At 40.0% G+C, this 17,322-nt stretch overlaps 1 protein-coding gene across 5 annotated transcripts in view; it reads left to right on the top strand.

The window, feature by feature from the left end:
- The window catches only part of IRF2 (interferon regulatory factor 2), a 149,751-nt gene that overhangs the window by 106,956 nt on the left and 25,473 nt on the right, over positions 1-17,322 (top strand). For all 5 annotated transcript variants that reach the window (XM_043971936.1, XM_043971940.1, XM_043971937.1 and 2 more), the window contains one exon: positions 7,235-7,352. In XM_043971936.1, coding sequence (XP_043827871.1) covers positions 7,235-7,352 — 118 coding nt within the window. The remainder of the gene's footprint in view (positions 1-7,234; positions 7,353-17,322) is intronic.

The raw sequence follows: 17,322 nt of genomic DNA, 5'->3' as shown, positions 1-17,322 counted from the left end.
GAAAAGGGTCCAGTTTAATTTGTGGAAAGAAATGGGAAAAAATATCTTAGGTGTGAAATTAAAGGTGTTAAAAAGCATTCAAATTTAGTGAAAAAGCATGCTAAATTGCAAAAATTATAATGGTAAAAAAAAAAATGAGATAGGGTAAGGTAGATGAATTTTCCGACCAGGTTTCTAGTATTGTAATAATGTTTCACACTCAATATTTTAATATTTATTCTTTACTTATTTTACTATGGTCTTATCAATATTTCATTAGTTTTATTTTTATAAAATTGTCAATTTTCTCCATATCATCTCTTCTTGGGAGGTGAGGGTATCCAGTATATATGTATTCCCCAATGAAAAGAAATTCTGATTTTATAAATATATCTATTTTATAAATAGGAATTATACATTGTATATATATAATTTTTATTTAAAATACAGTTTTAAATCAATGTATACCCAATGTATGTTTTTACCTATTGAAATGAAACTCTGATTTTATAAATATATGTATATTTCACATGTGTACATACATATATATATATACTTTGTACATATACACCCAGTATAGATTTCCTCCTATTGAAATGAAGCTCTTATTTTAAATATATATATTTTATAAACACACATATGTATATGTATATATATATATATGGATATGTGTGTGTGTGTGTGTGTGACACACACTTTAGAAATACATACCCAGTTTATATTTTTCACCATTGAAATGAAACTGATTTTATGTTGGAAAAGTTATATTTGCTCAATTTTCCTTTTCACAATGAATTCTGCTGGAACAAATATTTTCCATTAATTTAAACAGCATTCATTAAGCATTTATTAAGCAGCTACTTATTTCCTGCAGGGTGCCTACTCTATTCCAAGGGTGTTAAACAAGGGATTGCTATGATGAATAGATATTACAAATTGGCAGACTTTGTTTATATACATTTTATCTGTAATGGAGATGTTATGGCAGTGTTAGAAATGGTCATGGTGGTGGTTTGGAGTAATAACTAAGACCATGGGATTTAGAGCTAGAAGAAACCCCTAGAGATCTGTTTGTACAAATCTCTTATTTTACAGATAAGGAAACTGAGGCACAGAGAGGTTCAGCAACTCATTCAGGGTGATACAGGTTAAAAAAAAAAGAGCATAGGCATGATTCAAACTCAGGTCATTTGATGCCAAATACAGTGCATTTCCTACTGTCCCACAAGATCTCTCTGGGAGGAGATGAAAATTAGATATGGGAGGGGGCAGCTAGGTGGCGCAGTGGATAAAGCACTGGCTCTGGATTCAGGAGGACCTGAGTTCAAATTTGACCTTAGACACTTGACACTTAGTAGCTGTGTGACTCTGGGCAAGTCACTTAACCCCCATTGCCTGGAAAAAAAAATAGATATGTATTCTAGTAAAGTTAGAGAGAAGAGGTCCCCTTACACCATACTCTGTCTGTATGATAGAGCCATCCAAACCTGAGCCGATGGTCCTCTTATTTTAGGCTAGACTACTACAAAATTCCCATATATTATAGGAGATCAGGCCACACCTGAATGTTTACTGTAATGAAATTTGACTTGCACGTGTTTCTGCTCTATTTTTCATAGTCTTGGTCCCGGAGTTGTCTACAGTTTTAAATAGAAGCGGGATAACATATGTTCATAATACTAAAACATCTAAACAGATGAAGTGGTTAGCCAATATTAAAGCACTGGGTAGTTGTGACATATTATTATTTTGTGGCACAAAAGGAGATTGTCTGGTATGTGTTGAAGCAAATAGGAGAAGCTGCTTCTGGAGCAAACTACTCGTGGACTCTGCAGAGTGAATTGTGAGATATAATTAGCAGACACCCAGCACCTCTGGGCTGAGCTTCAGAATGTTACCTGGTTCACTTACTGCTCACCATCCAGGTCACCCAACAAGTGTGGCAGCAATCTTCCATCCCACATAATGTGACCCCAGTAACCAGTCATTGAGACTGACTCAGGCCTTGTCAGTTCTGTAAACAGGGGAGACACTGGCCAAGACTAGAGGAAGCTCTGGAATTTTCCACTGCAATAATAATTCAACAATTATGTACCTGATACCTGCTGGACATTTAGCACGGTGATAGATTCCATCTTGGGTAGGAACCCTGGACTTAGAGTCGAGAAGACCTGAGTTCAAATCCAACCTTGGATATTATTAACTGTGTGGCCCTGGGCAAGTCACTTAATCTCTTCATCTGTAAAATACAGATATTAATAGTGCAGGGTGGATAAAATAAAGCACTTTTTGAGCCTTAAAGTGCTCTGTAAATGCGCAGCAGTATCATGCAACAAGGTTTAAGTTATGGTGTTGGTCTTGAAAAGAGCTTGCATTTTAGTTGGCAAGTCAAGGTTAACACATATGACATGGTAATAAGCAGTGCAAGATTGACCTATGGGTCAGTACAATACTATACAGAGTGTGGGTGATAAATAAGGGAACTTTAAATGTGAACTAAATATTATCTTACAGTTATCACTGAGATTTGATATTTTGTTGAAACATCCCTGCAAGATAAATACTTGCATAGAAACCTGAGGACAGTGGTCTGATAGAGAGATTATCGGCGTAAAGATGAAAAAAACACAGAAACAAAAATATTAATGTCGTGTGGTTATGTGCCAGACCACCAGAGATGTTGTGAAGGGATGACTGACTGGCACTGGGGGAAACTAGATGTGAGAATTTCTAATTCTTAGGTTCTTTGCCTAAATGAAATAGGAAGTCAGTGAATGTTTTTGAACAAAGGTTTACTTGAGGTGACTTAGTCTGATGGTAGTATGTAGGGCAGATTGGATGGGGCAGATTGGGTTCAGGTACGGCAGCTGAAAGACTCTCAAACAATCATTCAATCAACAAGCATTTATTAATCACGTATTACATGACAGACACTGTGCTAGGCACTGGGGTCACAAATAAAAAGAGTGAACAAATCAATCCCTTCTCTTGATGAGCTTATATTGTAATGGGGAGATAAGAAAGAAGTCCATAAAAATGCATGCAGAATAAATACACTTGTTCAAATCAAGCTTATAGTTTGGGAAGAAAAGCAAGAGCAGTTGAGAGGGATCGGGAAAGGCTTTGTGCAGAAGGTGGTTCTTCAGCTGAGACTGTAAGGAAAGATGAGATTCTGGGAGGCAGGGATGAGGAAGGCATACACTCTAGGCATGGTGGATAGGCAGGGCAAAGACTTCGAGATGGTGGATGGAGTATCATCTGTGAGGAGCAGAGATAAGGCCGTTTGCCTGAATTATCATCTGGTTGAAAAGATGTCAAGTTCAGTTTTAGATATGTTGAGCTTGAGGTGACAGCCAATAGGAAAGAACCAGAAAGAAAGCAGGGGTGATGAATATCTTATTGCTTGTTCTCTCAATGGGTGGAGGAGGGACTGGGGGAAGGAGAGAATTTGGAACTGAAAATGTTTAAAATGAAAATTTAGGGGCAGCTAGATGGCACAGTGGATAGAGCACTGGCCCTGGATTCAGGAGTACCTGAGTTCAAATCCAATCTCAGACACTTAACACTTACTAGCTGTGTGACCCTGGGCAAGTCACTTAACCCCAATTGCCTCACCAAAACAAAAAACAAAACAAAACAAAAATTAAAATGAAAGTTTTAAAAAAGAGAAATAGAGTTAGGAAGAAAGTAGATGGAAAATTTGGAGTCAGTTATGTAGAAATGGGGGTTGATGCCATAAGAGAAGGTAAGATCTTAAAATTGGATCCACTCTCACATCTCTTCTTTCATTTCATGTCGGATAGGGTTGGGTGGGCATGAACACTCCCATTTTACATCTGAGAAGGCTGAGGCTTGCCAAAGGTCCCAGAGCTAGTCAGTGGCAGAACAGGAAACTATATCGGGTCTCTTGATCATTGGTTCTGTTCTTTTTCTATTTAATTTAATTTACCAAACATTTCTTTGGTAGATGTTACCTGCAAAGCACCATTCTAGGCATGGGGGATAGAGACAAAAAATGAGCCAACCCCTTTCCCTGAGGACTGTATAGTCTATGAGAGAATGCATCATGCATGCAGTTACATAAACACAAGGTCACTTGGGTAGAGAATGTGCATGACTATGGTCAAGCTCTTCCTGTTAGGTCACACTGCCTTTCCAGACTTATGACTCTCCTTTTCCTTCCTCTTTCCTTCTTTTCTCTTTCTTGGTTCTCCCCTCTTCCCCATTACTCTAACAGACAGTGAAAACAAAATGAAACACTTGATAAATCCCCATAATGACTCCTTTTTAGCCAAACCAGTCTTATCTTTGTTCCTCACCCACAATCCTTTCTTCTCCATGACTTTGCAATGGCTATTTTCCATGCCTGGAAGACACTTCATTCCTCATTTCTGCCTCTTAGAATCCCTTCTTTTCTTCAAGACTCCGCTCAGGTATCACCTTCTGCATAAAGCCTTTCCTGATCTCCTCAACGGCTCTTGCTTTGCCTCCCAAACTACTACCTCATATTGAATGAATTTGTATTTATTCCCTTTATATTTATTTATATATTTGGTTTTTCTGTTGTTTTGTTTTTGTTTTTTTTTCAGGGCAGTGAGGGTTAAGTGACCTGCTCAGGGTCACACAGCTAGTAAGTGTCAAGTGTCTGAGGCTGCATTTGAACTCAGGTCCTCCTGAATCCAGGGCTGGTGCTCTATCCACAGCGCCACCTAGCTACCCCCTAGATTTATTTTGCATATACTTACATATGTAGGTGTACATCTTATCACCACCATTAGAATGTAAACACCTCAAGAATAAGGATTTTTTTCATTTGATTCTTCCTCCACCCTCCCTTCTCCCCTCCTTTCCCCTTCCCATCTAACCCCCTCTTCCCTCTTTTCTCACCCTGCACCTCTCTTATCCTCTTGTACAATTCCCACATTTGAGGATGTTAAATCAAAATGATTCAGCATGCAAAAACTCAAGTATCTTCCCAGGATTCATGAGAAATAGATTAGGCCATCTTTAGGCACTACTTCTCTAATTGGGAGTAGATTAAACTATTCACCCTAAAGTTCATGAGCCATTTGGTTAGAATCTACTTTAACTACTTAATTCATTTTCAACTTAGGCTCATCTCTCCCTTGAAAAAAGTAGCCATTCAAAAGTCAGCAGCAGGGGCAGCTAGGTGGCGCAGTGGATAGAACACCGGCCCTGGAGTCAGGAGTACCTGAGTTCAAATCCAGCCTCAGACACTTAACACTTAGTAGCTGTGTGACCCTGGGCAAGTCACTTAACCCCAATTGCCTCACTAAAAAACAAAAACAAAAACAAAAAAAAAAACACAAAAGTCAGCAGCAAACATCTGTCTCATTGGTCTGTATGCACTCCAGGGCAGCAACGGACATTTCCATCATAGGCAGTTTCAAAGCACAAACACCATTCTCAGTTATTTTGACAAATGACTGCTCTCTTTGGAATTTGTTCCATGAGTTTTTGCTTATGTGTTACACAATTGCCCTAGTGGGAAGGGAACCCTGCAAATTTACTCGGGAGCACAATTTTCAAGCCAACCCTTCTGAAAAACCAAACAGCCACTCAGGATGGACTTTCTCCAGCCTGATGTGTTTGATTAAGCCAAGTATTCATAACCTTAAATAAGAAAAATGACATTTTCCTCATCATTCATAAACGAAGTCCTCCTTGTAGGCTCTGTCATGACCCAGGTTGTGACTCTGAATTTTCAGAGGTCAGGACTGCAGAACAAAGACTTTGGCAGGCCCCCCTTTAACTGGAAAAACTGCTAGGGCAGAGCAGCCAGTGTAGTGTGTCTCTCACCGGAGGACTGGCTCATCACCAGAAAGTTGACCTCCAAGTGATGAATTGTTTGGTCCCAGAAACTCATAATGACTATGGGCCGAGGCATGGAGGGTTTATAATATGAGTAGGCAGAAGGAGTAACCATAAAAATGAAATCATGGACCCTTCAAAGTACTGACCTAATTTTAGATGTGGTGTTCAATAAGTTAAAGTACTTGTGAGGCATTTTTTTTATAAGATCTGGTGGCGTTGGGATTTCTGGCTTGATTCCCTCCCCCACCCCCAAGTCTACTTTGAAGAATGATTTGGCTAAAAAGAATCTGTCCCATGTTATATTTCCCGGACACTTAGACTTATCAAAGCATCAGAGATGGCCTCAGAGAACAGCAAATCCTGTCCCAGAGAAATAAATAGTCTAGACTTTTCTAATTTTGGGGTCACAGATGGAGACAGGGTCCTTTCTTAGAACAAGTTTACATAGTATAAACTCTTAGAAAGATGGTGTGTCATCAACAGTACAGAGTGGTAGAAAGAGTACTGGGCTTGAGAGTCAGAAGTCCTGAATTGTAATCTTGATTCTACTGTTACCAACCTTGGATGAGCCAATTTCCAGGCCAATAAACATTTATTAAGTGTCCCAGGCACCGTGACTAGATTTCTCCTTATCTGTAAAATGGGAATAATGTTATTTCTACTATTATAATACTATTTACATAGTATTATAACAATACTATACTATTTCACCTCATGGCATTGTTGTGAGAGATGAGGCCCTGGTCAGACTTTAAAAGTGTTGTATGTTTCTAAAAAAAAAAAAAAGTGTTATATGACAGCAACTTAATCTCATTATGATCTGCAGTTCAAGGGAGTGAAAAAAGCTGTCAGAAAATCTGATTGCTTAGCTGGATGGTGGTGGGCAAGTAGCTGAATCTTTCTCAGAGTGTTTCCCCTCTGTAAATCAGCAATAATAATAATCCTTGCAGGACCCACCTCGTAGGGCTATTATTATGTGGGGGGTGGGGGAGGGAAGAGTATGTTGTAAACCTTATTAAACCTTAAGGAGCTACCTAAATGTGGGTGGTTATTCTGTTTTAGAAGAAAGGGTGCATTGGATTCCAAGGGGCATTCCTCAGAGTCTTTCAGACTTAAGTATTTCTGCTTAGACTGACAGTTCTTAACTACAGAAGCCGATTTTCTCCCTGTAAGTGGGTCAGAGGCACTAATATAATTTCACAGTTTGAACATAAATGAGGAAAGGTGAGAAAGTTAGCTGTGCCCTCTCTCAGGCCCATCAAATCCAAACTGACTTATGGAGGCAAGGTACAGCATCGGCCCAACACAATCCCAACATTAAAGAAATCTGGCAGATAGCAGACTATGAGCTGAGAAAATGGGGTGGGGGAGAGAGCAAGAACATGTTCTCAACTCTTTTTCCCCCTTTTCTTTTTCCTAGCAAGAACCGGTCGAGTCGTCCTTTGCGCTTAGTAATGGAATAAGTGAGCTTGCTCCCGAATACGCGGTCCTGACTTCAACTATAAAAAACGAAGTGGACAGCACAATAAACATCATAGGTAAAATGGTTTTGACATCACATTTTTACACACATAATATGCAAGTCTGGAAAATGTCATGCGTCCAGCCTCGGAGTGGAGAGATCTGACTTTGGGAAATGTGAAGCTTGAAATAACCTAGTCTTCTCTTCCCCAGACAAATGATCCCATTTCCTTGCACCCACACTCACATGGTGAGCTCTTAGCACACCACATGGAGTCCTGCACGGCCTAACTTACGTTCTTCCTAGCACATGGTGTCCGGAACTGAACACAGTAAACCATACATGCGGTCTGAAGGGGGTGGATTAATATCAGTCATATATATCTATGTAATTCTTCAAGGGTTAAGTGCTTTGTTCATAGGTCAAGAATTATCGGGGCAGCTAGATGGCACAGTGGTTAAAGCCCCGGCCCTGAATCCAGGAGTACCTGAGTTCAAATCTGGCCTCAGATACTTGACACTTACTAGCTGTGTGACCCTGGGCAAGTCACTTAACCCCCATTGCCTGCAAAAAACAAAAAAACAAAAAAACAAAAACAAAACAAAAAAAAAGAATTATCCTCTTCATTTTAAAATCCAAAGTCTCAAGGCTCAGTGAATTCCAATACTCAAACCCACTTTGAATGTCACCAGAGGAACTATTTTCAATTGCACTTTTAGTGCCATTTCACTTGAGGATAAGAAGAAGAATATTCCTGTTTTGTCCCCACATCACCTATTGAATCATGCACTAGGCAAAGGGCCAAGCATTTTGTTCATTTTATGGATGAAAAAATTGAGACGGTGAGCTGTTGGGTTATGACAGATAACCTGGGCTGGTAGGTCACTGAAGACTTCCAAAGTCAACTTTCCTTAGTCCAAAATGGTGTTCAGTAAATTGGATGGTAGTGAGAAAATGATTTCTTATGCCTGCTTCCCTTAAGGGCACCCCATAAAGAAATATCCTGGGCCATCTCTCTGGGACGATTTAGGATTACAGGATCACAAATCTAGAGCTGGGAGAAAACTCAGCAGCTATCTAGTCAGAGGTGGCTGGCGGCAGAATGGGTAGAATTCTTAGCCCAGAATCAGGAAGATCTGAGTTCAAATCTGGACTCAGATACTCACCGGGTATGGGATTCTGGGCAAATCACTTTACCTCTGTTTGCCTCAGTTTGCTCAACTCTAAAATGGGGATAATAAAGGTACCTATCTTGCATGATTGTTTAGAGAATCAAATGAGATTTTATTTATATAATATATAATATTACATAATATACAATAATATCGACATAATGTTTGTATACTAAATTATTTATATAATTATAGTTATATAATAATATTTATATAACACATTCACATATGTATGTGTGTGTGTGTGTATTTGGTAAAAACAAAACAAAAACAAACCCTTAGCACAGTGTCTAGCAAGTGGTTAGGTACTATATAAATGCTTATTCCTTTCCCATGGCATCTAATTCCTTCATTTTACCTAACAGGTAGATGTATTTTCATTTCTCCCTTAGGGTGGATAAATTCCAACAGGAGTAGAGAAGTGATGATTGTTATGAGATAATTGGGAGGAATGATTACTCATTTACATAGCACTTATAGCAATTGCTATATGAGGTAGGCAATAGGAGTTATTGTTATTCTTCCAATTTGACAAATGAGGAAACCAAGGCCTAGAGGCCTCTATTTAAGTGACACAGACAAAGTGACAGAGCCTGTGATAGAACTCAGATTTGAAAACCCAGATCTCCTAATTCTGGGTCTAGCACTAATCCCTTACAACATACTGCTTCTCAGTAGGTGGTCAGAAGCACAATTACTTGGCACCTTTCTCCCTCCATTCATTTTGGAGGGGAAGGTTAGTCCTTGGTGGAGTAAATTTTGACTTTGTAGAAGGTGTGTAATTTTCCTTGATTTTTTTTTTTCAAAGGTAAGGATGATTTTTTCCTCCTTATACATTTCTGAGTAAAAGATTCCTTAACAACCATGCATGTAGTAATCTGCCTCTTGCCTTCCCCTTCTCCTTCATTTTAATGTTATTCTTCTAGCTACTGAGCTCATCTGATTCATCTTTACTAGACCGTCCCTGCCTGGTCACCTTTTTATCTGCCTTTTCAACCCCCTTTTTTAAATGAAGCTCTCTCCTATGCCATTAATGGGCTTGGCTCTCATTAGGTTGGTTGGATTGTTTTCCAAGATTATTTCACAGTTTATAAAGTGAATTCTGTCTTAGATGAAATTCCTAACCAAAAAAAGACAGACCTCTAAGGGCATTTGTGTGCATCAATTCTCCAAACGGAAATTTTACTATAAAGTTGCTTGTTCTGGGAAGGGACTATTTTGTGGGTATTTTTGTACTCCTAGCACTCAGAGTAACACCTTTCACAGAAGGCAAGTTAATACAGTCTTCTTGTTAGGTGAATAAATGAAGGATTGGCATGGATAGCAGGATCCATATGGCAGGAACAATGAACCTTTTCCAACTTCTATGCCAAAGATAAGTGAAAAATATGGCCACCAGCTTCACTTTAGGCATCAATTCTCTGACTGTAAATAATGACCATAACAATACCAAAAAACAACAAAATAACCAGTTTCATTATGAATTAGAATGTCTCTTGCCTTTGATGACCTTTGGGTCACACAAAGCTATTAAGACTGCCAGATAAAATGTCAGCTTCTTGAAAAATGGGGTTCTCTCTGTGTCCCTCTCTCTATCTTTTTCTCTGTCTCTGTCTCTGTCTCTCTCTGACTCCTTCCCTCTCGTTCTCTGTCTCTCTGTATTTCACTGTTTGTCTTTCTGTCTCTCTCTGCCTCTATTTCTCTCTCTGTCTTTCTGTGTCTCTCTCTCTTTCTTTCTCTCCCCTCTTATTCTCTCTCTCTGTCTCTCTGATTCTCACTTCCTCTTTTCCTATATGTCTTTTACTGTTTCTATCACTGTCTCTCGTTCCCTCTGTTTCTGACTGTCTCTCCCTTTTTCTCTCTCTCCTCTCTCTTTCTTTTGCTCTGTATCTCCCTCCCTTTCTTTCTGTAATGCTGTCTCCCTTCCTTTCTGTTTCTATTTCTGTCTCTGTCTTTCTATCTCTGACTCTCTTTGTCTCTGTCTCCCATCCCTGGCACCTAGCAAAGTGTCTGACACATTGATTTATTAATTGACTTGGATTTAAGATAAACACACATATATGTGTGTATACACATATACTATACACACACACTATTTTGAGGAACTCAGGTATATGAGAAAATTAAGAACAGTTAAAATGATCATACTTTGCCTTTTAATACAGTTTAAAAAGCATTTTCATAGAATTATCTCATTTGATCCTTCACTAGCCGCCTCTGTCTTGGCATTAAAACTATTCTAATTATGTTGAAGAGAGTTTTTTAAGTAACTTAATCCAGGTCACATCGTGGTTCTTAGAGAGCTGGATTTGGGAGTCAGAAGAATTAGGTTCAAATCCTGTTGTGCTGTTTACTAGATAAATGAGACTTGGTAACTCATTTAACTGCTCCAGGCCTCAGTTTCCTTAGATGTAAAATGATGGGGCTGGACTAGATGACTTCTGGAGTCCCTTCTAGACTCTCTAAAAAAAAACCCTTCCTAATAAGCAAATCTGTATAGAAAGGGAACAGGCTTTCTCGGACAGTAATGAGCTCCTTCCTCACTGGACTTAGTGACCTCTGACGTCCCTCTCATCTCTTAGATTTTGTGAGTACTTTTTTTTTTTTTAACAGGGCAGTGGGGGTTAAGTGACTTGCCCAGGGTCACACAGCTAGTAAGTGTCAAGTGTCTGAGGCCGGATTTGAACTCAGGTCCTTCTGAATCCAGGGCCGGTGCTTTATCCACTGCCCCACCTAGCCACCCCCGAGCACTTTCTTAAAAGATGTCTAGCATGATTCAATTGTGGTGTATTTACCATTCATAGGAGAAAAGATGAGGACAAAACTATCTGTAAACAGATGTAAACAGCCCATTAAGTTCTATGGAGGCCTTTGCCCCCTCCATCCCTCCCTCTCCAACCCAGGGTCAAAGATACCTTCTTCCTCAAATGACCCATGATCTTCTATGTTCAAGCAAACCAAGGAGGAGAATCGCCTTTGAGTATTGAGAAGAAAATTTCACTCTATTTATTTTTTGTGAGGTGTTACAATTACAGAGAAAACTTGTCCACATCAGACCCTAGAAAAAGTACCTTTTTTTTTTTTTTAAACAACTCTTTTTCTAAGTTAAGCCCTGGATGGCTCATTTTTTGAGGAAGGGGAAGTAGATGGGCAAACTGTTCTGAAACTACCCAGCTGGCATCTTGCCCAATATAGCAACACTTTTGTTCAGCCATGCTAGAATTCTCCCTGGTCTGGGCTAAAAATTCTGCAGGTGTGGAGGTGAAAAGTTAAGACCATTTTATCTGACTTCAATTAGGCCAGGCTGTATGGCCCCATTGTATTATGGAGATAACAGGCAGCCCCAGTAAGAGGAAAGTTGAAAGGCAACAAGGGAGATTGTTCATTACTCCCCCCCCCCATCCCCCACATGAAAGTGATCGCTCCCTTGAAATTCTTAATACCATTTCTCTTCTAAGCTCCTTAAGAAGAACAGGGTGCGTGCGTGTGTGTGTGTGTGTGTGTGTGTGCAAATACATGTATACTAGTAATATTCCAATGAATCACTAATCTCATTGATTTAGAAGGTTCCTCACAGGTTGGAGATCACAACACCTCCATGTCTGTCCATCCTGTATGACTCTTGTCCAAGTTTCCCCTAAGGTATATGTTTCCCAAAGGCAAATATCTTTGATGACAATACATCCCTCTGTTCTATGCCTCCCCTGATGTTTATTATCAAAGGGTCACTGAATGGGGTTATTTCTATTGTTATAGCTTCCAAAGAATAATGAATCATCTGAATGGTTTTGACGTATGGATATTGTGGGGGGAGGAGTATGCAGGAGAATTTAGTGGATTGTAAACTCATTCTGTTTACAGATGGCTTTGTGCTTATCTTTTACAAATGGTACAAGGATAAACTGAACCCCACTAGTTATTACACTCCATTGCATTACTTTGCCCCGCAAAAGCCTGTAAGGCGGCATTTTGTTCTGCTTAATCAAATGCTTTTTCATAAACAACAGACAGTGAATACTTTGGGTTGACATATTCTCTTCCTCTCTCAGATAACTACGAAATAGTAAAGATGTCATCAGTTATCAAAGATCACTCATGAAAACCTGTCTATCCCCTACTCAAACCCTCATCAGGAATATCCTCGATTAGAATATAGATAACTTTAAAGTGCATGGGTATATATGTGTGTGTGCATAAATATACATATATGTGTAGATACACATGTGTGCATCGTATGTGTGTATATATAAACACATGCATCTGTATAAAACTTTGACATATATAAAACTATAGGTTTTATATAAAACTTTAGGTTTATAAATCCTATGTAAAACTTTAGTTTTGCAGAGGGTATTCCTCACAAAAATCCAATGAAACTGGTAGTGAAAGTACTATTAACCTCATTTTACAAGTGAACAAACCAAGACACAGAGAAGTTAAATGTTGGAGCTAGCACTCGGTAATCCTAAGACTCATTTTTGTATTCCTAGTGACTTAGCACAGGGCCATGTGCATAGTAGGAAATTAATGTTTATTGAATTTAATGGTTGAAACAGAAGAAGAACCATCCATTGACCATATGTGAAGCTGATAGAACCCTGGGATTTATTTTGGATTCTCTCTAAATTTTTTAGGTTGGATAAAATGACATACAATATTCCTTTTCTGCCACTGAAAATAGGCCAACTTGAGTTCTCTATCTCAGAATCATTTTTGTTAGCTAGGAATTATTAGGATTCCTTCTGGGTCCTTTCTCATACTGGCTGCATGAACTGCAAGTTATTTAAGCCTCTCAGTTCCAGATCAGGTACTGATTTCAATTAGTAGAGGGAGTAATTTCACTGGGAAACTGGGAATTCATTGCCCCATTGAAATCTTAGTTCTGCCCTCCACCCCTTATGGAAAACTCAATTTATTAGGGAAGGCGAGGACAATTTGCTACTCCCTTCTCACACTGGGCATTCCAGGGATGAAGGAGCAAGAGACTTAATTAAATGTCAGTTTAGAGCTCAGTCACCATTGTAACTCTAGACCAGATGTCTTTAATCAAAGCATAACATATGGAAAAGTTTTGAGTGGGGGCCAGAACCATTCCTGGACAGAATTGGGCAGTAGGTGGAGTTAGACTTTGTCTCTCACCCATCTTCTCAATATCCTTTTCTTTCCCATGGGGGCCCCAAATTCCCCAGTGTAGGCTGTCATCGTGACCACTAAGAGCATCACACTGCTGTGACTTGTGAGAGCTGAGCTGTATAGAGGTATTATTGATAGAGGGGGAGGAGGAGGAGAGACAGAGACAGAGAGAGAAAGAGAGAGAAGGAGGGAGGGAGAAAGAAAAAAAATGCAGATTTGGCTTACCACCTGAGAAAGTCTGCCTGCTGCAGACCACCACCTGTTCACCTGGGAGACACCAGAAAGATAATTGGTCCCTTGCTCAGCGCAAGGGCAGAGGAGAGAAATGGAAGGCCCCCTTTTGTTGTCCCATTCAAAAAACCTTGGTCCTCTTTTTTTTTTTTTTTGGTAAATGTTGACAATTGAATTCATGCTCTAAAACTCGTCTAATTAAAATATTCCACTTATATTTCATTTTTATCTGTTTATAACTGATGAGAAATTCCTTGGAAGGATTGACTTCGGTCAGAAAGCCTGGTCTTGTAGATAAGCATACATTTTTAGCCTCAAGTTGCTGTGTCATCCTTGATTAAACTAGGAAGCTCAGTGAATGGAGTTCAGCTGTTGTTTTAAGAAAACCCTGATAAATTGGTCTTTATTTAAATAATAATAGTTCACGTTTAGAGAGAGTGCTTAAAGGTTTCCAGAGTTCTTTCCTCACAATAACCCTCTGAGGTAGGGTGTTACAAATATTATTATACTCGTTATATCCATTTTAGAGATGAAGAAACCGAGTCATAAGGAGGTTATGTGACATTCCCAGAGTCTCCCAGCTAGAAAGTATCTTCGCTAGGAGTCAAACGCTAGTCATCTAACCATAAGACAAGTGTTTATGTAAGAGATTGAACTTCAAACAGCAGTACAGAGAAAGGCCCATTGGCTGAGCTCCCTCACATTGTGGTAGCTTTACTTATTATCAGGGCTTCAAAACCTATTCCAAAGGCACCACACCCCCTTTCCCAGCCCCCACCTTCCACCTTTAGCACTGGACTGGCTTCTTTAAGGACAAGTGAGAGTATTTCCTGCTCCCTACCTCTCCCTATTCACTGAAGAAACACTTGGGTTAAAGATAACTTTTTACTGAACAAAGGTCAGAACACAAGTAAAACAGGACAAACCAAACAAATCCAGGGGCTTAGGTACAAGTCACAGAGGTTTAAAAATCAATATTTTAAGGATCTGTGAACTCATTGATTTTATTACTTCCACCGATCCCAGTTGCCTTAGTGGATGGTTTGAGATATATGCACACACATAGGGGGTGTGTGTGTGTGTGTGTGTGTGTGTGTGTGTGTTTATGTGTGTTTATGAGAGAGACACTATCGTCTCCGGAAGGTATTTTTGCTTATTTATTAAACTGACTCATTTTAATAATAATTTTAGACATTTAATAAGTTGGGTCCCTCGTCAATAGGCTACATTCCACAGACTACGAACCAGCATCATGGGCTAATTCTCCTCCATACACCCTCCATTGGTTGGTCAAGTATCTCCTCTATATTATTTCTGACATTTACCTGAAGACCTATTATGAACGGGAATTCAGAACTGCTGGGGCAACTCATTCCCTCTTCACTTTGAGCTATGTAAATAGCCTTAGCTGCCTCTCCAATAAAAAGACAGACCACAAATTTCTCCCTCAGTGTGTAGATTTACATTGAAATTAAGACCTTCAACACTAATTAGTGGATAGTCATTTTCTTTTTTCTTTTTCTTTCTTTTTTTTTTTTTGTGGGGCAATGGGGGTTAAGTGACTTGCCCAGGGTCACACAGCTAGTAAGTGTTAAGTGTCTGAGGCTGTATTTGAACTCAGGTCCTCCTGACTCCAGGGCCAGTGCTCTATCCACTGCACCACCTAGCCGCCCCACCCCAGTCATTTTCAATGGTATCTGACTCTTTGTGACTCCATTTAGGATATTCTGGGCAAAGATACTGGAGTGGTTTCTCATTTCCTTCTCCAACTCATTTTATGAATGACGAAACTGAGACAGACAGGATTAAGTGACTTACTAGGAAGTATCTGAGGTCAGATTTGAACTCAGGTCTTCCTGATTCCAGGCCCTGCACTCTGTCCACTCTGCCTCAAAAGTACCATTTTTCTTTGATTCATCCAGGTACTGAGTCAGATTTGGGACCAGCAGAAGCTGGATTCAGATCCGGGCTTTTCTTATCTGTGTGGCCTTGGGAAAGTCCGTTCAGTTCTCTGGGACTCACTTTGGGGCTTCTGAGGTCCTGTCTGGCACTAAATCTATGAGCCCTTCATCTTTGAGTGGGCCCTTGTGTTGAACTTGTAGGAAGACACGGACGAGGGTTGTGTGGAATGGGCAATCCTGGATAAGTTGCAGCTTGCATTTTTGAAGGGGCTCCCTTCACTGTGGTCACTGATCCACTCTTCCAGGGCAAGTACCTAATAACTGCTGGCCTGGTTGTGTATGGCAGTAGGCATCGTAGATGTCTATGAAATGGTGGCTAAACTCTACCTTCATGTAAGATAGAGTACTGCTGATAAAACCAGAGGTTCCCTTTTAGAGATGTAGTTTGGAGACTATTTGGTGCTAGACTTGGAATCACAGTGTGTTAAGCTTTGTGTTGTGAGGGCCAAAATTTGATATACGGAGCATTATTTGGGTGACTTGCCTTAATATTGGGGTCCTGGAAATAGAAGGGACCTTTTAGGTTTATCCTCCCCTCTGAACTGCCCTTTTTAGAGATTTCTCCCAGGCCAATGAGAAAAGGAGCCTCTAAGCTTTAGTTCACAAAAGGATCAGATTTTATTACTTGGGAATTAATTAAACAACAAAGGTGAAACTAATAAAAATCAAAGATAAGGAAATAGGAAAATAGAAATACAGATAGATATTCTTAACTCTAAGCTTAACCCGGACCCTTTCCAATTTAGCTAGTTCAAAGGAATTTAGAGTTTTCCATAAGTAACTCACCGAACCTGAAAGTTTACAGTTGCTGACCAGAGACAGCAGTCACCTCAGACAGAGCATGAACACGCACCGCGTACCACCACCACAAGGGCCCAAGCAGAAAGTCCGAATCCCAGAAAAACCTTCGAGTTTTGGAAGCAGCCTGCCTCCCTTCCAGAGGGTTCAATCTCCCCTCCCCCAAAAGGGGAGGTCCTTCAAAAAGCTGCCTTCATAACCTCAGGGTGAGCCAGGTGTGGCCCCTCCCAAATGAGTTAGCAAAAAATGGGAATATTAATCTTTACCACAGTGTCCATGGGCCCATCGCTTACCATTTCGGTGCCTTAGTCTCTATATTTGAAATCTGGGACAACAACCCTTGCACTACCTACCCTGTTGTGAGAAAGCACTTTGGAACCAAGTAGTCAGTCTTCTAGAAAGGGACTCTCACAAGGCAGGCGCTCTCTCAGTAGTCAGAGGAAGCTATACAAGGATATGTTCAAGGTCTCTCTCTGAAGGACTTTGGAATCGATTGTGTGACATGGGAGATGCAGGCACAGGACTGCCCGGCATGGCGTGCCTTCTTCAAAGAAGGCACTGTGCTCTAGAAGCGAAGCAAAATTGCAGTAGCTCCAAAGAAACAAGAGATATGTAAACTTAGAGAAATCTCCACTCCAAATATTCACGTGGACTATCTGTGCCCAACATGTAGTGGAGCCTTCTGAGCTGGTATTGGTCTGATCTGCCATGATCAGACACGCTATACCTTGACTCCAACATAGGGATGGCA

The sequence above is a fragment of the Dromiciops gliroides genome, chromosome 6 (assembly GCF_019393635.1).
Source record: "Dromiciops gliroides isolate mDroGli1 chromosome 6, mDroGli1.pri, whole genome shotgun sequence".
Taxonomy (NCBI): domain Eukaryota; kingdom Metazoa; phylum Chordata; class Mammalia; order Microbiotheria; family Microbiotheriidae; genus Dromiciops; species Dromiciops gliroides.
Note: the sequence above shows the minus strand (reverse complement) of the source record. Positions and strands in the feature narration are given on the sequence as shown.